Source organism: Lagopus muta, chromosome 6 (assembly GCF_023343835.1).
Source record: "Lagopus muta isolate bLagMut1 chromosome 6, bLagMut1 primary, whole genome shotgun sequence".
NCBI lineage: Eukaryota > Metazoa > Chordata > Aves > Galliformes > Phasianidae > Lagopus > Lagopus muta.
The window spans coordinates 14,057,555-14,076,633 of record NC_064438.1 but is presented as its reverse complement, the minus strand read 5'-3'; the positions used below and the strand labels follow the sequence as shown (position 1 = coordinate 14,076,633).

Below are 19,079 nucleotides of genomic sequence, written 5' to 3'. Positions count from 1 at the left end.
ACTGCCTCTTCCTCGCCGCTGGAGCTGGGGATTGGGGGGGGCAGCGTCGGTGGGGGGGGGGGGGGATACTTCGGGGGTGGGCAGCACCCCGAGTGTGCTTCTTGAGGGAGGGCTCAGCCCCACTGCTCTTCTCGTGCCTCCTGGAATGAGGAGCAGCCCGGCAGGAGCAGCCAGCTGGTTCCCCCAGCCCCAGCGTCACCCACAGGGACCATGGTACTTTATTCCCACGGATGTGGCAGGAAATCATGGGGTGAGGTGGGGCAAACAGTGCCATTTGTGCCCTTGGGTGGATGGAAAAGTGATAGTGATAGTAGCAGAGCTCATGGTATGGGTACAAGGTGTGTGGCTGCTCTAGGGTGGGCAGTAGGGATGCCACGAAGGACAGATGAGGCCAGGAGGACCTGGCCATGGTCACTGGCACAGGATTACAAAAAGGGCCTCCAAGTGCCACAAGGGCTGTGTGGGAACCCAAATGTGAGTGCTGCGATGGCAGAGAGCAGCAGGGACAGGCAGGTCACTCAGGAGGACACACCATGTCACCCTGCAGGCCAGCCCGGCGCAGGTGGCTTTGTGATGGCAGCTGCAGAAGGGCAGCAGAGAAAGCTCAGAGAAATCCTGCAGATGAGCCACTAAGGCTTGTGAAGAGTTGGGTAAAATAAAAGCTTATGCAGGCATTACCTGCAGGGGAAGGGAAATCCTCACTAAGTGCTTTAAGCCTGCCCGCAACATGCTGAGTTAAGGAACAACGACTGACTCGTGCAGCTTTTTGCAGCCTGCAACCTTGCAGAGCATTCCTCCTCCAGGAGCAGCAATGCAACCTTTTGTAGGCAGGTTGCTGCCCATCCTAGGATATGCCACTGCCCTGTAGCTTGGTGGGCTGGGGAGGTCCTAAATTCCACAGTGCTACTGTGTGTGTTGGAACCAACTGGAAAGCCAACACAACAGGCAGTCCTGGCTTTGATCCTGGATGTAGGCCCTGTAAACAAGCAGGGTAGCATGAAATTTCTGATTGTGCCATTAATTCTCAAATTACAAGGTCCTGGGGCATTGGCTAAACATTCAGAGCCCCGGATTGAAAACTCAAATCTTCTGCACAGCGAAAAATGATCATCAGGGAACCACACGGTCCCATAGAAGAACAATGTCTTTAATAGTCAATGGGAAATAAGGCAAAAATTGAAGGGGAAATACAAGGGGCCAACAGGTTTATTTGGTGCAATTAAGCCTGCAGGGGACATCAAAGATCAAACCAGGTGGCTAAGAGACACAACAGCATCGGCATGGGTAACTACCAGTGTCTACCAGAGGGATGAGACAAAAGGCTTCCTGAATCCCAAATTCCCTTCATGGCTTTCCTCTGAGGCATCTCATGGTGCTGGGGACAGGTACCAGCCTGGATGGGGCACAGCCCCACCTGTGTCTCATGTTCTTCCACGTCATTGGCTCCTCCACTCGCAAACAGCAGGTTTACATCAGCCCAGGATGAGCCTGTTGTTTGTTTATCTTGCAGAAGTTGTGTACTGCTCTCTTCCGAACGTCAGCAAAGGAGAGAGGATGAGTAGCAAGAAGGAAATCGGAGAGGATGTGGAGGAGGCAGCAGGGTGGTGCTGGAAGCATAGCCCCAACAGGGGAGGGCACATGCTGACATGAAGAGGGGTTTAAAGACTGGGTTGGATGAGGCCCCAGGTAACCTGATCCAGTGAGAGGCAACACTGTTCCCAGGGGGAGGGGGGTGGAACTGGAATTGTGCTTTGAGGTCCCTCTCAACCTAATCCCAGTTCTATGATAAGAATAATAAAAACAATAAAAAATTATGCATTATTTGTATACTCCTATTTTATGTGGGTTTTTAAAAGTCATGAGCATGTGAGAGAGAGCGCCCTCTAATTCGAGGACTACACAACAGGAAGGTATCTCCTACCCCAGAACAATTTCGTACCCACGCTGGAGATGCATATGCTACAGCACAATGGAGTACTGTAAGACATACTGTCAGAACTGAGACTTCCACCTCAAATCCTGCTCCAGCCTCCTGGAAGGCCATCAGCAGGACTCAACCCTCCTTCTCTCAACAGAGAAAGACCACAGGCACCTCAGTGCTCACTGCTGTTCTACCCTGGAAAGTCTTCAACGGATTGCCAAGCCTCACAAGCACTGAGGTGGGCAGCAGCTTGGAAAGGTGGATCCCATCGTCCCACTTTCCCTGGGTTTCTCTCTCCTGTCTTCTGGCTTTCAGTCTCTACTCCTCTTCCCCTCCCAGTGGAGCCTAAAAATAAATAGATCAAAGAAAGAGCGGAAAAAGGAGTCACCAGTCCCAAACAACGTGCTTAGTCATTCGTGGTTATTAAAATAGTTTCTGTACGCAACAAATTGCTGCGCCAGCCAGAGCAGCGTGCTGCCTCCATAAACACAGGTCTGACTCCCCTCCCTGTGGGCTGGGGGAGAAGCAGTCTTTTGGCAACCCCAGAGGTAGCAGAGGAAGGATCAGACCAGGCACCCTGCTGCAGAGAAGAGGTGGAAGGAAAATATTTATCCTTTTTGAATTAGTGGAGACACTTTAATAAGCAGTAAGCCATCAAATTGTCACGCAGGTGGAGTTCTGCAGAGGTGGTGCAGTAAACGAGAACTGATGCAAACCAGAGCATTTGCAGGTAATATAACCCAGGGCTGAGTCCAGGCTGCTCACAGGTTGGGTGCCTTCTGCTCCCTATGGCAAAGCATGGGAGGACAGCCTGGCTGAGGACAGCCTGGCTCTTGGCTTCCCCATTTCTTGGCCAAGATCAAGGCTGAGACTGTTCCTGCTGAGGCACCGTGTCTAACACGGCGTGATTAACGGCCCAGGCACGATCCCCACTGCAACAACACCACCCTCATATTTTATCAATGACATCTCCCCTTGGGCTGAACAGTTGGTTTTCATGACCCAGCCAATCCTTTTGGGTTATAGCCATCCCTTTAACATAGGAAAGGGGTTGATTGGGCTACTAGAGCATCTCAGGGGAATAGAGGCTCTGGACATGCCAGTAGGGGAATCATTTAAGCTTTTTGCATGCTTAGATCTGCATTCAGAAAGCGGGATGGGACTTGGCTGCATCTGCCTTACTTATGTAGATGTTTTTTTCCAAAGCAGGGATTAGCTCTTATCTTGCACCTGGCACATGGGGCCTTCATTCTGCATCATCATCTTCAGTTTCCATACAGCAGTGAAAGGACTAAAAGCCACTCAGCCAGGTAAGAGAAAGGGATTTCTGCTACATTCCAAAAAAAGAAAACACCCCATGGTCTTCATCACCAGATTCTTGGAATGCAAACCCCATGTCTTAATGGGTTTTACATTGGAATTAGTCTTGTCTTAGTCACTACAGGACCACATTTTGTTCAAAGCCCAGCAAAAGCTTGTTCTAGCTGGCCCAGCAGCAAGCAGGTAGAACTGTCACGTCACTCTGCAGATGCTGTTTCTAATGCACAGAAACCGAGAAACCTAACAGCCTGCCAGTGTATTTCCTTAACCAAGAGAACCTGCTCAAACATGTACGAGTCCACACAAGTGAGCTACCAGCGATACTGAGCCCTCAGGTCTGGGAGACACCAGGCCTCCAACACCTCAAACTGCTTAAGGAAAGACCAGACTGTCAGTTAAGGGGGGGAAAATACTGTATTTTCTTTTCAATTTTCTAGGATGAGACAGTAATTCTGACAGCAAATGAGATTAAAAAAAAAAAAAAAAGTCACACAGTTAGAGTTTGGTTTAAAAAGAGATAAAAGAAACAAGGGGAGGAGAACCATTTCAGTGAAGACTATGATTTGTATTGCAAATGCAGTCACACCCAACTGCTCCTCCAGCCTATCCCACGATATGTTTGTTAGGGCACAGCTCTGGGCTGTGCACTGGGTGACCACAGAGGCTATAAGGCATTGCATATCCACCAGAACTGCTGCCTGATGGCCAGTTCTGCACAGCTAAAATCTGACACAGAACATTCAAAACCCACTGTCCTCCTGCATGTTCCCCATATCAGCTCTGAAAGAAAACAAAAAACAAATGGGTACTCAAGATGCCATCTCACTGTGCTGGGTGAATCCTGTAGCTTGCAGATGGTCTAGCAGGACTTCAAGGTGTTCCAGGTACATAATCAAGAAGTGGGCTCTCTGGAAATGTGCTGTTGATTTTGGAGCAGTTTTTTTTCAGTAACACTCATTACTCAGTGTTCTGTTCTTAATCAAGCATAAGTCCAAAGGAACCCAGATCCAGGGATGCAGGTCTGTGAGCAGGAAAAAGCAAGTTCTGGGAGCAGCAGATACATCACATCCAGAGTTACATGGGACAATATACACATTAGAAATGTCTCTGCTGCCCACAAAAGACATCTCCATAGCATGAGTTATGTTTACAAAGCCAACTGGACCATTGCAGCAGGTGGAGACAAGCAACATCTGCAGGCTAGGTGCTCACTGTCCGCAGCTGCCCTCTCACAGTTCACCTGTAGACTTCTTCCTCACTCGTGTCCCAAAGCTCATGGTAGATTTACTGTTGGGATGATGTAGCTCATATGTGTACATACCTCACCTTGACTAATCACGTATTCACACACCTGCTGGTGGTTGTCTTGTCACCCTCAGCTCTGTCCCTTACCTCTTTAACCATGAAACAAACACATCCAAATGCTCAGATCTGGGATCTCCAGTACAAAGATGTGGAACTACAGACAGTTTCAGCTACCACCTCTCCAAAAGACGAAAATGCTTTGTTTGGTGCTTTGCAGCACAGGAGGTAAATGGACAGAGATCTCACTGATGTTAGTAACATGGGAACAACATGCCAGGCAGGGAGGATGTTAAACCCTGTGCTTTAGGATTTGGTAGGGGAAAAAGGAGTGCAAATGCAAGCCCACAGCCTCTGTGGAACCCACCTGCCTGGAAGACTTGCTGCCTCTGCCAACTGTCTCTTAAGTTAAGGGACATTCAAAACACTACGTGTAATGTTTCCTAAAGGTCTTGTGATTTAAGCTTGTAGATCATTTAATTGCTTTGGGAAACATTACCTTCAACTTCACTGGCACTGGAAGAAGCTAGCAAGGAAAACCTCAACAAACCCAAGAAAACTTGAGCCTAGTGGCTTTGCTCAGCCTTCAGCACAAAGCTGGGCCTTCATGGACGTGAAATCAAGTGACTTGTATTAAAACCTATTGTGACCCCCCCCCCCCCCCCTTTGTATTCTTACTTCCTGAGAAGTCCCACTGACTGGAACCCTCCTGTAAGTCCCTGCCCTACTAGGTCTGAGAAGGCTCAGGCCAGGCGTGCTGACATCACACCCCCTGCTCTCACTAGTGCCTTCACAACACAAGACACACAAACAGAGCTCCTCAATACCAAAACTCAAATCCTGTGCATGCTACACAATCCCCTACTGCTTCAGCCCAGGACATGCTCTCTGAGGATCAAACCAGCACCAACTCATGGAGAAACGGTCTAGTAATTGCTTCCTCACCCATCAGAGTGATGGACTTGATTCCCCACTTCAGTGACAAACCAGAACTACCACCTGACTTCTCCATCCTTCTCCCCCAGTGAAGAAGCACCAGCACAGCTCCTCTGCAGGAGCAGAGCCAGCCAGCTGCCTCCCCAGGGTCTCTGGGGGCTGGTTCAGCTTTGAAAGTAGATCTTAAAAACAAATACTCAAAGATCTAGCAGTAAGCAAGGGGCTACTCCAGCTGGTGTTACCAACTAGAACTATCCCAGAACCACTTACTCAGAAGAGGAAAAGTAGCTAGCAGGACAGTAGCAATGACTATTTTCCTTGTAATCTTAAGACTACTTGAATTCTTTTTTGGTATTTTTTTTTCCCCACTGAGTGGGTTTCTAATCCTGATAATCTTTCTCTACAGCTTCTCTACAGCTCCTGTGTGTGTATGCAAGTGTTTGTGTGTAGCAGAGACAGTGAGGGGGGAGGGGGGTCAGGCGCTTAGACACATTTGGCAAAACCAACAGAGTCATTATCACGGTCAAAGACAGTGTAGTAGGGGCCAATGAAGACATCTCCCAGGATCCAGAGCGGGCCCCCAGGTGGTGGGACATCCAGGCCGGAAAACCCACTCAGGCAGATGGTCTCTCCTTGTGCAGAAACCTGGAGAAGAGCAAGAACTTCAGTCAGAGGTCCCCCCATCTCCTCAACCTTACAGACTTGCAAATAGTACCTGCCAACCCCAGCTGCACTTCAGCCTCTCTCACATCCTGGGATCCGCAGCTTGCAAGAGCTGCTAATAGTAAAAGCCACTGCTGAAACTCCTGAAAATCTGCACAACGTGACCTTTGTAAGCTGTCAGACAACAGTTAGCCTCCAGTCTTGCATGGAAGGTTTCTTTAAAAGGAGGCCAGCATAATACTACCACAAGTCAACAGAAAAGGCAAAAACATCTGTAGAAAGCACTCAACTGCCTATCCTTTCCTTCTCTCCCCTCCATGAACAGGGAGCATCATGCAGGAGGGCTTGCTCCTGCAGGACATGGAATTTTCCTGGACCCATCAGCCACTGCCACCACCACAACCTTTCAGGCTTCCCTTCACCATCAAGTGCCAGGTCCAGGCTTGCTTTTATTGTTCTGGGATTTTTGCACTTCATTGCTTGGATCCAAGCAAGAAACAAAGAAATCAGGTATTGTGAGAGAAACTGGGCTGTCAGAAGCTGCCCCGGACGTACCTTGAAGACATATTGCTCCCCAGTGAGCTTGTAGGGCTTCCCACCTAGCATGAGCGTGACAACAGGCAGAGATGAGATCTTATCGCAGGGGATCACGTACTGAAAGAGAAGCAGCCAAGCCATCAGATGGCAGCTCGCAAGCCCTCAGGAAAGAACAGTCACCCACCTGGAATAGTCATGTCTTCCCCATCCTCCCAAAACATTGCTCACCTCAGGGAGCCAAAGCAGCCTGAGCTAGGGTAAGTGTGCTGCTAAAACCCAGGGCACTGAGCAGTGGGGCCAGAGGATATTAAGGATTGTTTAGGTCTGCAAGGATGGAGCCAGAGGATGGCAGGTTCAGGTCCAACTCTGCTGAGCCCCTACAATCCCCATCCCTCCAGGATTTCAGGGAGGAAGACGACCTTGGGAGATTAAGTATGACGGTTAAACACTTGGCAGGGATGGGCTGTCATTTGCATTAAATGTATTTGTAATTAAAGTGCCTCTGGACTCTCATTAATGTGAATCCTTGGCCTCAGCTGCAACTCACATCCCTCTCCTCCACCTCCCTGAGATGAGTGGCAGAAGTGACCAAAGCACCAAGTCCTTCTACTGCTCCCATCTCCATTCCAAGGACAGAAGGGTGCTTTCTGTGCTGAGGGCTTTTCCTGGAGCACAGATTGGGATCAGAAAACAGGAGACCAGCATCTCTTAAAGGATTTGGGTGCAATTACATTCAAAGTGGCTTCACCTGGCCTTTGATGAGTGGTTTTGCACCAATGGCTGTTTGCAGCTCCTTCACTTCCTTGGTGGGTCCAGTGATGAGAGAAGTGCCCGTGTCCACAATGGCTTCACAGCCCCCTTTGCAAAGAGTCAGCCCATTGGCAACATCCACCCTGGGGAGAGATGTCCAGAGAGTAGACAATCCTTAGAGATGCCCCAGCAACAGCTACAAAGAACTGAAGTGGGGATGACTGAGCCTGGGCATTATACAGACATGCAGGGAGGACTACAAGAGATAGCCACGGAAGACCTGAGAGAAGGATGCATGCTCAAATCCTGATGTAGCGTTGTTTCTCTGCCACACATAGACCCTGATTCCACACAGTCCCTGCATGTCTGAAATTAAACAGGTGCCTTGGTGCATGACTGCATCTCTGCAGATATCCTAGATTGCTACATGTACTGGTAGGGGTTTGATTTTTACAGTAGTGTGGGCACAAAGCGTTAGCCAAGTGCTAAGACAGCTTTAGGGACTGTAAGCAAGAGAAAGATTCACATACATTAAGAAGGCAGGGGAGGAGTTGTTTGGCTTCCTCACCCACATCAAGTTTCACAGTGGTGCATACAGATAAAACCTTCTAGCCTTGATCTCTGCAGGCTTTGCCAATGCAGCATGGCTTAGGGAAGGTGAGAACTAAAACCCTGCACCAGGGAGGGCAGCAGCCCTCAGTAAAGAAGCACACACTGATCACAGCCTGCTCCTTAGCTCCTATCACGTGGGGGAGCTCAGAATAGACAGCAGGGCTGGCCAGCAGCTCCCCTTCCCCCTGCCTCCAACAATGCGCACTGATTGCCGCACCGTGCCCTTCAGGCAAGGGCTGCCTTCCTGGGGCTGCATCCTGCTCATCCACAGCTGCCAACCAACAACTCAGAGTTTAACACACAGGAGGCTCTCAGCACTGTCTCAGGAGTGACAGATGCAGGGCTGTCTGCACAGGGGTGCAGTGGGACTTACGAGTCCATGTGGACCTGCCAGTAGGCTTTGCGCGTGACATTCACCCAGCTGAAGTCGCCACTGTAGTATTTAGGGTCAGTCCCCCCCAGCAGCAGCTCACCACCTGGCTGAGCTGTGGGATCTCTGCAAAGAAAGACAAATCACCATCATCAGGGGGTAAGGTGAGGAAAACCCCTCCATGCATCCCCAAAACAAACTGGGGACTTTGGAGGTGAAGCACAGCATTAGTAACATCAGAGGTAAACAACTTATACTGCCCTATCATATATCAGTATAAAGATAGATTAGGGAAAGGGAAAACTGGAATATTTTCCAAATCATCCTGCAGAGTATCTGTGCCCAAATCCACTGCAACCAATGGCCTCAGAGCTGGATCCTCAAGGTTACTGTCAGATAAAGGATTGCTGCTGAGCAGATGGGAAGAAATACGGCGATAGGGGAGGAACAGTGCTGGAACTGCCAGTAGTAGCCCTCTCTGCTCTCCCCTCTCCAGACATACTCCTTTTTGAGCTGAAGTGGGTGCTTGGGGTACCTTAGGATTGGCAGCAACTGGCCAAGACAGTAGATGGTTTTCCCAGAGCAGGAGGAAGGATAAGCCCCATCATCAGTGCTCGTCTACAGGGTGACACAGGCACATGGTTTGTGGATATCAGCTGCAGACTGGGGCTGTGTTTACCCCACTAACAAGGGCTCCCCTAGTTGCATGTGATTTTATGACTGCAATCCTTTTATTTTATTTTTACTTCTTTCCTCCAGAAAGACCCTCTCTCTTCTTCAGAAGTCAGGTAGCAGATCTACTCAGCATTTTTAAGATTAGAAATGCAGCCATTTTACTATTTCACTTCTCCTTACTCCACACTAAAGAAAAGCAAAGTGTTCAGCCCTCCTTGCTCCAGCAAGACAACCCTGTCGAGACCTCCTCAGCAATGCTAGTGCTTATCCTGACAGTGAGATATGGTGCCACCAAACCCAGCAGTACCTGTTAAGGTAGAAGGAGAAGATGTTTTTCTCAATCAGCTTCTGCTGCATGACGTTATCAAAGAAAGGTGTGACCTTGTCCACGGAGATTCTTGGGAATGCCATGCCCAAGATGCCATCAAACTTGGCAGCAATGAAGGTGATGCCTGGCTGCTTCACAGCCTCCCCAAAGATCTGGTTCTTGATTTTCAAGTTACCAAGCTGTAGGCAGAGGGGACAGATGGAAAGAGTTTATGAAAAGAGATGACCCACAGAACTAGGGTGAAAAATGGGCCCTCACTAAACAGAGGCTGTCCCTCAGCACACCACCATGCTTTTGTCCTTGTATTTGTACATAACTGAAAACAGATGATGTGGTGTCACCCTCCTTGGTGGGACAGCCCATTCTGGCTATCCAGTAGCACCTCAAGTACCTGAAACTCTGTGTCCCCATGTGCAGGAGCTTCCCTTCACTCACTGCCCACCTCACTCAGCCCTCTTAGACTATTGCTGGGTTCTAGCATTGGTCATACCATTCTGTAACTCCTCCTTGTTGCGCAGGGCTCGTCCTCTCACTCTATAGTCCTTCCCTTATTGCCTACTTTATCCATACAGTTTGAGCAGATCTTACACTAAACTACTCTTCACTCCAGACATCCAAAACACACTCATCCCTTCTCCTGGCTGCTGCATCCATACCCAGTTGGGACCACCAATTTGTCCTACCTCTGCCAAAGAACCCTGCAATTACCCCCCTACAAGAAATATTCCCAGGATCTTGCTTCACATCCAGAAGAGAGACCAGCTCACATAGACCTCTTGTGGCAGGAGAAGAGCCAGTAAGGAAAGTGGTGTTGGCACAGAAACAGTAATCAGAGTAAGGCAAATACAAAGGTCATTAGAAGGACCAGTATTCTGCACTGGAAAGCTGAAACTCCTTTCCACATTGGACACGACACAAGGGTCGATTCCCAGGAAGAAATGCAGAAGCTGGGCAGCTTCTGGCTCAACACAGGCAGTTTTGGTGTCTGTATTAGAGCTCTAGCAAGCGGCCCTGCAGTAAACAAGGCTGGACTGCACAGCTCTGCCTCGCCCACCTGATGGTGGACAGCAATGGCAGATAATGATCCCCGTAAATGACAAACATCCCCTCAGGGTTAGACAGACTGGGCAGGCGGTGCTGGCTTTAATGGTATCTACAGATCGGAAAGGGCAAGTCAGCATTGCAAAAGCTAAAAGCCACATAGCAGGATGTGGGCCAGAACAGCTCACAGCAACACATCCGTTTGCAAGTCCTATAGCTTTCAAAAGCTGTTTCAAACAGCAATTGCTCTACCTCTTGAAGAGAAAATGCACAGCAGGGCCACCCTGCACGAAGGGCAGCTATCCAAAACTGGTCCTGCAGCAGCTCAAAAATCAATAAGGCTTCCATTGAAGGAAAACAAAGATAAGACTGAGTTGGTCTGAATTCCTCTACCAGCTTAAGAGGCTAATGACAACGTTGTGGTGGGATCTCAGAAGGCTCATGGAGACCCTGCCCATCTGTGCTTGATTCTCAGCAGGACTGAGACCCAAATGCATCTTCAGCTACATGGCAAACAGGGAGCATGGCAACATGAAGCACTGCTCCTTCACAGCAAGACTGAAGCTCAACACCTTCAGAGAGCAGAGGGACTCTGGGCCACTCACCAACTAGTGCCCTTCAGTAGTATGTCAGTGCTCACATGCTTCTAGGGCTGCTTCCACTCATTTGGATGGCTGGAGCTGAGACAGCAATTCTGGAAGCTGTTTCAGAGAGTCTGTACTCCAAAACCACAGACTGCAAGCTTGCCTATGGGAAGTGCCCAGTGGGATTATCATGGTGTTCATGGTGTTCAACCTGAAGGTCTCTGATCTCCCCTTGTTCTGTTGCACTGGAAGCACAATGCTGCCTAGGAGCCATGCAAGAGGTTCCTCTTGCTCCCACCCACACAGAAACTAAGTACTACCAGCTGTGCTGGTTGCCAACAGCCATCCTCATTCCCCTCAAACAAGCTCAGGCACCAAATTTCTTCCTCTGCACTGCTGGGAAGCAGAGAGCTAATTAGCAAGCAGGCATTAGGGTGATAATTAGAGAAAAAAAGTTGCAATTTTCCTTCTGACTCACTTCAGCCCTGCATTAAGCCGGAAAGTGCCTAAACCAGCCCACACTTTCACAGGACAATAAAGTTCACTGTTTGCCTTGCTCCATGCCTGCAGGAGCTCCTTCCAGATCTGCCCATAACTGCACTGCTGCCATACAACCCAGCTCTGCAACCAGAAGGGCCCAGGCAGGCTGCTCTGCCTGCTCAGTAAACCAAGCATGCGAAGGCTTGGGTAGGTGGCTGTTTTCTCACAGTTTTTCTAAGCCCACTGAAGAACACAGTGAACATGTCATGAAACTGATGTGGTCCCACAGCCAGGTGGCAGAGTATGTAAGTATGTAAGTACGAAGAATGAATGGCAGCTCTCCCCACTCCCATCCACTTTCCAAGTTGCCTACTCTAAGGCAAGAGCCATAGAATGTTTACTACTTGCTTGCACAAAACTCCAGGCTCCTCTTTAGCTTGGATACTTTTCTTCTAATTCTGATGAAATTAGTAGCCTAACACTTTCCAGCTCAAACTAACACAGAAAGCTGAGAAGCTCTGGATTTGTGATTATTCACAATGCTTAGTTTCCCTCCCCTAAGCAAACACATGCTCTTACTCCAGCAAGGACAGCCAGTAACTTGAAAGCATGTGTGCCACAGACTCCCAGCAGCTGGTACACTCAAGTGCATTTGTCCCAAGGAGGACCTGAAGTTCCAGAGTACACACCCTTTATAAGGTAAAGTGTTCAGCCTTTACTTGCTGGAAGGAAATTGAGACAAGAAGCAACGAGCAGCTCAGTGACCTCCAGCCAGCCCATCAATGACTGATGGGAAACCCTTAAGACATTTGAAGGGGTAGGCACCACTCCACATAGGACAGCATGAGGCTGGCTCCGCAGTGGCAATAGAGCCTATTTGTGTTCTGTGTGCCATCAGCTGCCTACAGGAACACTTCCTGCCATCAGAATGTCAGCCAAGAGCAAGTTGGACAACAACAGCAGCCTGAAGGTTGGTGCTGGTGCATATAGTTAGGATATGAGTTTTCCAGGGTCAAAAAAAAAAAAGAGGATGGCCAGAGCACATCTGCAGCGTGGCTCCTGCTCAGCTCTGCTTTCACTGACCCCCTGGTTAATCCCTTCCTTTGCCCTGCCCACCTCAGGTGTAGTTACCTTCTCACTTCAAAACACTTAGGAAGACGGTACCGAAGCATGCTTGATACAAGAGGAACACTCCAGAAGTGAGACCCATTGAAATCAAGCTGTTTCAAGTACTTTTCCCAAAAGGTAGCATGGGGAAACTTGGCCACTACTTACTGTGACTGTGTCCTGGCTCAGGAATCCAGAGAGGCTCCCAGTCCCATAGTGGATGGCAAACTCAGTGCCGTTCTCCACATAGGTGCTGGATTTGGATGCATCGTACTTGTGGTGCAGCACTGCAAGCAGGGAGGGGAAAAGATAGACATGAGAATGAATGTTCCTCTGCACCTCAAACAGGCTTCAGTCACAAGAAAAACACACTCAGTAAGGCACCAGGAACATCTGCTTTTTGCCTCCCCGGCGTTAACCACAAAATAACTCAATACCCAGCTACACAGCATGCCTGGGGCACACAGACACTTGGTGCTGCAAGGGCCAGCTTGAATGTAATGAGAAGGTCTGGGAATCAGGCAGGGAGATCCAATTTGGCACTTCAATAGGATTTGGCCACAGTGCATTAAGAGCCTGGACTACACACGGCTGGCATGTCAGAGCACATTAGACAACAGGGAGAAAGATGTCCCTATGGCTGCCTGTCATGCCATGGAGAGCTGGGTGGCTTTGAATATACTCTGCTCTGGACACAAACACTTGGACATAATGATCTAATCAAGGCAGGTTGGAAATTTGTATGTCCATTTTTGCTTACACAGATATGGAAAACAGTACTGTTTCCCCACAACCTATGCTGTTTGCATTATAGGGCTGTACAAGACAGGGCACAAGTTCAGATCCCCTCTCTGCCCTTGACAGCCATTGGAGGTCAACCCTCACACTTGCTTTTGTTGGCCCCATGGAGTTCCCCTTGCCACTTAAGCGGCACAGATGGTGGTTTCTTTATGGCATTTCACCATAGCTGGGTGTGAAACCTGCATTCGTGGAGGTTTATTTCATAGTAACATCACAGAGAAGAGGAAAAAAAGAAAAGAACGTAATTCCTTAGATGTTCTCATCACAGAGAAGAGTGACTACCTGGTTCACGTTAATTATAAAACCCATAAACATGCAGTCACATGCTCCATGCAGCAATAAAACAGAAACTAGGACAGTTTATATCAGATCTGGCAAGAAGCTGCCCTTCTCCCCTCCCCTCACCCCTTCCATTGCGCAATGAAACAAGTCTATAATTTGGGGAGAAACCCAGCAACCTGGGGAAGCATTCATTGGTTCCCAGCCAATGAAGGAGCAAGGCTGCTCAGGAAGGCTGGGTTCATGCGTGGGCAACAAGGAGCAGCTTTAGGAGAGAGGGTGTGAACCAGAGGGGCAGGGAAGGCTTGGCACCAGCCCAGACCTCTCCTCCCTCCCTCCAGGAGAATCAGCAGTCTATCAGCTGCTTTGCTATAGCCAAGCTGTCCTTTCAGCAGGAGAACACGATGATGATGCAAGCTAGGGGCTTCCAGTTCATGGCAGGGGCAGGTTCATTATGTTAGCTCTTGCATTGGCACTGCACAGGGAAGGACAAGCTGTGACACTTACAACAAGCGATGTCCAGCAGGTGACAGTGCACTGATGGCACCCAGAGGTTGGAGGAGCCTGTGTCAAAGACCACAGTGAACTTCTGTGGGGGGGTTCCAATGCCAATCTCACCGTAATACTGTGCCTGCAGAAGAGAAAGGAGCTCTGTGAGCAGAGGTGCCCAGTGATAATGGAGTTCATCCCACAAAGCCACCCTGAGTTGGAGAGATAACTGCTGCAGTAGCATGGGATGGGCACAAGGAACCCTTGTCTGGTACCCACACCCATGGGTGGAGGGCGGGGAGAGTGGGGGGGGAGGTGAAAAGGTGTCTTGGTAATATAAACACTCCCAAGCAAATGCAACAGCATGTAATAGCAAAGAAAATAATGATGACATCTTCCTCAAGGCTTTTTTTGGGGAAAAAAAAGGGACTGGCTTCTTATGCAGACACTGCTTTTGTCCCACTCATGAGAGCGATGGGCTCTACAAGTGCTCAAACATAACTACAGCAGGTAGGTAAAGTATAAATGGGGAGGAGAAGCAGGATGGGCACTTGCAGTGAGGACTGAAAGCATGCATCGGAAGGTGTGCAGGCAGAAGCACAGCTCACAAAAATGGAAGAAGCAGCTCTGAAGAAGGGAGGGCAAGCACCTGCATTGACAAAAAGCCAGAACAGCACGAGTTGGCTGGGGAGCTGCTGTGCTGGCAGGTCTGGGGAGGAACTGCAAGTCACATGGAGCTATACGCACTGCTGCCATGGGGGTTTCAGTATTGCTGGTGAGTCCCGGTGTGCAGGAGCAGAACCAATACTCGAGTTGGGTGTGATCAGTCTGGGGGGGAAGCCTCAGAACAGGATTAAAGGATTATCAGAGGTGCCTGCTCCAAGAGCACCTCCTGAACACTTGGTTTCTCACTGAGTAATTAATAACTCATTTCCACTAACTGCAGTGGGGAGCCAGCGCTCACTTCACTACTTCTGGGGTCAGCCCACCTAAAAATAACTGACTATAAGCTTCCACTCTGTCACCAAGGTCAAATCCCCTCTGAATGACAGAACATTTAAACTCACCCATGCACAGGTTATTACGAACAAGAGCCATATCAGCTGCCCTGCAAGGCTGTAGCATGGTTGCTCCATAAATCCCACACACAGACCAATGAAAGTGACCTGTGGGGAACCTCATGATGTGGCTGTTTCCTGCTGCTCTTCCAGCAAGAAGAACTCTTCTCAGGTTCTCCTGGGTTCAGAGTGCACCAGCAGACACTTACCCAATATCACAGATTTGGTTGGTCCTGTGAGATGCCCCACTTGAGGCAGGCACTTCCCCTTTCTTCCTGAAACCAAGACTGCACTCCAACTGCGGCTATGTATGTTCTGGAGCAATACCTGAATCCTTGCCAAGGTTCTTTAGCTTGGCAGTGTTTCAGCACACTGAAGTACATGGCAAATACCTGAGTCCTGGCAGCACAGCACTCCAGGCCCATGCCACACTGGGGCTGGTTTCAACACCACTGCTTGAACAGTCACAACCCTTCCTTATGGGATGGGGCTCAATAAGGGTCTGGGGAGTAGTACCAGTACCTTCCCTGTCCTCAGGTGAGGGCTATGTGTGGGATAGACGCATTTGTGATAAGATCTCATCTGCACTATCTGGATCTTCTTCCAATGCTAGTTCTACTATCTGGGTGTGGAAACATCTCTGCATCCACCAGAGGACTGCTCCAAGGCCACTCAGAAGAAGAATGCAGGGACAGGTTTGGCACTTATGCATGACAAAGCGCAGAACAGCAATGCTAGGAGCACCACCAAGCCTGCAGGTCCATATATACAGCTACCATACACAGCAATTAGTGGAAAAGAAGGAAGGAAATAGGTCACAGAGCAGCAAATCCAGCAGCTCAGTGGCACCATGCTTATTATTTTTAACTTCTTAATGATGTTAAGCAACTGAAAGGTTTGGCAATGGTCCTCTGAGCTGCAGCAGGTGGCACAGCTCTGCCAGGAGCACTGGGGCCAGCCAGGACAGCAGGGCTGGGTACTCACATCCATGTAGTTCTTGAGGATTTCTGGAGTGGGCTCAGCTAGGTCAGCAAAACCCAGCTTGAACTTGAGGAACTGGGTGATGGCATTCATGTCAGGGATCTCGCTGCCCACCTCAGTCAGCATGCGGCGTGTGGAGGTGAATTTGGTGAGGGGGATCCTGTGGGGCATGGGAAAACACCTGGTTACAGGGGCTCTAACTGCTGAGTACCCACCACATTTCCTACTCCCTAAAGAAGGTGGCCTAGCCCCAGCAAGACACAGATAGTGCCAACAACTCCCGACCCCAAAGCACCACATGGGGCACACAACCCAGAAAGATAGGTAGAGCCCAAGCACTGGCAGCCCTCAGGAAGGGCCACGCAGAGCCCCAGCACAACCCAACCCCGCAGCACCATGAATCAGCAGCGCCAGCCCTCCCCACAGCCGCCCCCCAACCCCTCACCTGATGAGGGCCGCGGAGGGCCCCACCAGCGCGAGCAGCAGCAGGACGAGCAGGCCGCGGGGCGCCATGGCGGCGGAACGCTTACAACGCGCTGCTCCCCCTAAAGCAGAAGCGCGGAAACCGCCCCGCCCGCGCCCCGCTTTTGTAGCGGCAGCCCCAGGCCCGGCGCGGAGCGTCAGCTGACGGGGCGGCCCCGCGTCACGTGCGGCGGGAGAGGCGGGGCGGCACAGCGCAGCACGGCTCGGGGGGCCGGCGGCAGGAGCAGCAGCGGGCCGCCGCCTGACCCTGCGGCCGTGACTCAGCCTCGAGGAGGAGGGGGGGAGCAGTCACGAGCTGGTGCTGCTGGTTTTTGTTTTTATTTTTTTATTTTAATTTTTAAATTATTGTTATTAGATACACTTCCCGCCCCCCTTTTTAACTTTATAGTTTTTTTAACTTTTTTTTTTTTTTTTCTTTCTTCCCTTAACTTGCACTGCTTCCAGTACATCCAGTATTTCTCTTCTCCTGCCCTCCTGGAACCTTACAGAGCAGCACTATTCCCACCCCAAGAACACATGGGGCTCTCAGCCCTCGCTACTGAGAAGCTGCAGTCTGTCACCGGCTCCCCCAGCTCCATTGGGGCTCCAGTGGGTCTCTGTGCATCAGGTGCACCACGCTGCCCCTCCTGCCCCTCTCCCATGCCTTCATTCCACCGTGTCCTCTGATGGAGGAGTGTGTTTTTAGGCAGCCCGGTGCCTCCTGCTAGGGGCTGGCACCTGTGGCTGTGCAGTTCTCCATGTAGTGGTCCCTCAAGCCCATTTTGTGAGCTGCCCTAATGCTTCTGCTAGGGGAGTAGCAGGTTGGGTATTAAGAATAAGTTCTCCAAAAAAGCAGTGGTGCAGTGGCACAGGCTGCCCAGGGAGGTGGTGGAGTCAGCATCCCTGGAGGTGCTCAGGGACCGTGGAGATGTAGCACTGAGGGATGTGGTCAGTGGGCATGGTGGGGGAGGTTGGACTGGACAACCTTAGTGGTCCCTCCAACCTTAACAATACTATGATCTGTTTATTTCTAATGTCCACTAAAGCCCAGCGCCCAGCTGCCCCATCCTCCAGCAGGATAAATCCCACCAGCAATCAATGCTTGAGCCCCCCCAAATCCATAAGCTTCTTTTGGAGAAAACAAAGCAGGGCCAGGGCGGCGTCTTAGGGCAGAGAGAAAAATGTGCTGCACTGCAAATTCTGCCCCACTCCCGGCCACGAGGCCCGTTAGTCCGGCAGCCCTGGGTGCCAGCCAGCCCTGCTTCCTCCTGCCCTGCGGGCACGTGGCCGGGAGCACTGCTAGCCATGAGTACTGCTAGCCATGAGTCAGCAGAACCCAGCACCGTGTGACTCAGCAAACGCTGCTGGGCCGCTATGGGGAAAGTCGGAGGGCTCTCGGTGCCCTCTTCACTGCAGGTGCTGGTGCATCACAAGGTGTTCCCAGCTACCACGTGTGGTGTCCCCTCGTGTCCCACCTGGGCAAAACTGCCCTGCCCGTGGGCTCACAGACAGCGGGGATGGGCCTGCCACCGCCTGCAGCCCCTCGAGGCTCTCCCAGCAGCTGGTGGTGCAGTGGGAGAGGCACAAACCCTCCTTTGAAGTGGGAAGGAACAGGCGCTGGAACCCTACCCAACGTTTGGCCCTTAGGCTGCATACAGGACAGCTCCTCGACACCCATTTCCAGTCCGACCAGTCTACCCTAGCATCCCAAATGGGCGTACAGCCTCATGCTGGTGCAGATGGGGCTGTGCACTCAGAGCACAGATGTGGTCCCATCACATTTTTGAGGTATCTCCAGAGCATTTAACCCAGCTTCAGCCCTTGGCACTGAGGCTTTCAGAGCTGCCACTGATGCACTCATGTGCTGGGCTGTGGTGGCCCTACCAAGCACTGGTCGCCAGGTGTCACTTCAGTGCTCCCTCATTATTTCCATGGGGTGTTTGTCCTGATACAAACACAGAAAGTTTTGCTTGCTTTGAGACACTCCTATTGTCGACTCCATCCAGAGGCAAGCACTGTGCTGGATCAGCTGGTGGATGTGGGCGGCAAGTGACGCACCCTGGCTTGGGGCCACCATTTCACAACCTCCTGTGAATTCTCCAGGTGTGTGTGGGGGGAGATGATTCAACCCTGCAGGATGGAGGAGCACCCTGTCTCCGACACACCAGGATAGGGGTCCTCTCTGCAGGAGACACCAGCAGGACCAGGCAGATCCTGCAGATTGTACCAGGAAAAGTTCTCCTCCAAAAAAATGGTGATGCAGTGGCACAGGCTGCACAGGGAGATGATGGAGTCACCATCCCTGGAGGTGTTCAAGAAAGATGGAGATGTGGCACTGAGGACATGTCTAGTAAGCTTGGTGGGTTGGGTTGGTACTTGGAAT

The 19,079-nt window shown here is 50.5% G+C and overlaps 1 protein-coding gene across 1 annotated transcript; it reads right to left on the bottom strand.

Annotated features, from left to right (window-relative positions):
* Positions 1 to 3,597: 3,597 nt before the first annotated feature.
* On the bottom strand, positions 3,598 to 16,884 carry CTSD (cathepsin D). The gene is made up of 9 exons (XM_048948882.1): positions 16,680 to 16,884; positions 16,238 to 16,394; positions 14,214 to 14,337; positions 12,795 to 12,913; positions 9,394 to 9,593; positions 8,415 to 8,537; positions 7,428 to 7,572; positions 6,698 to 6,796; positions 3,598 to 6,124 (listed from the first exon to the last, which is right to left on the bottom strand). The coding sequence occupies exons 1-9, from the start codon at positions 16,745 to 16,747 to the stop codon at positions 5,963 to 5,965; spliced, it is 1,197 nt and encodes a 398-aa protein (XP_048804839.1). The 5' UTR covers positions 16,748 to 16,884; the 3' UTR covers positions 3,598 to 5,962.
* Positions 16,885 to 19,079: the final 2,195 nt, after the last annotated feature.

Excerpts from the sequence above, each read along its gene's own strand:
- CTSD (XM_048948882.1), bottom strand. The coding sequence starts at position 16,747 with ATGGCGCCCCGCGGCCTGCTCGTCCTGCTGCTGCTCGCGCTGGTGGGG. Across the intron at positions 7,573-8,414 it reads TGGCAGGTCCACATGGACTC|GGTGGATGTTGCCAATGGGC; the intron begins GTAAGTCCCACT and ends ATCTCTCCCCAG. Across the intron at positions 6,797-7,427 it reads AACCACTCATCAAAGGCCAG|TACGTGATCCCCTGCGATAA; the intron begins GTGAAGCCACTT and ends CTTCTCTTTCAG.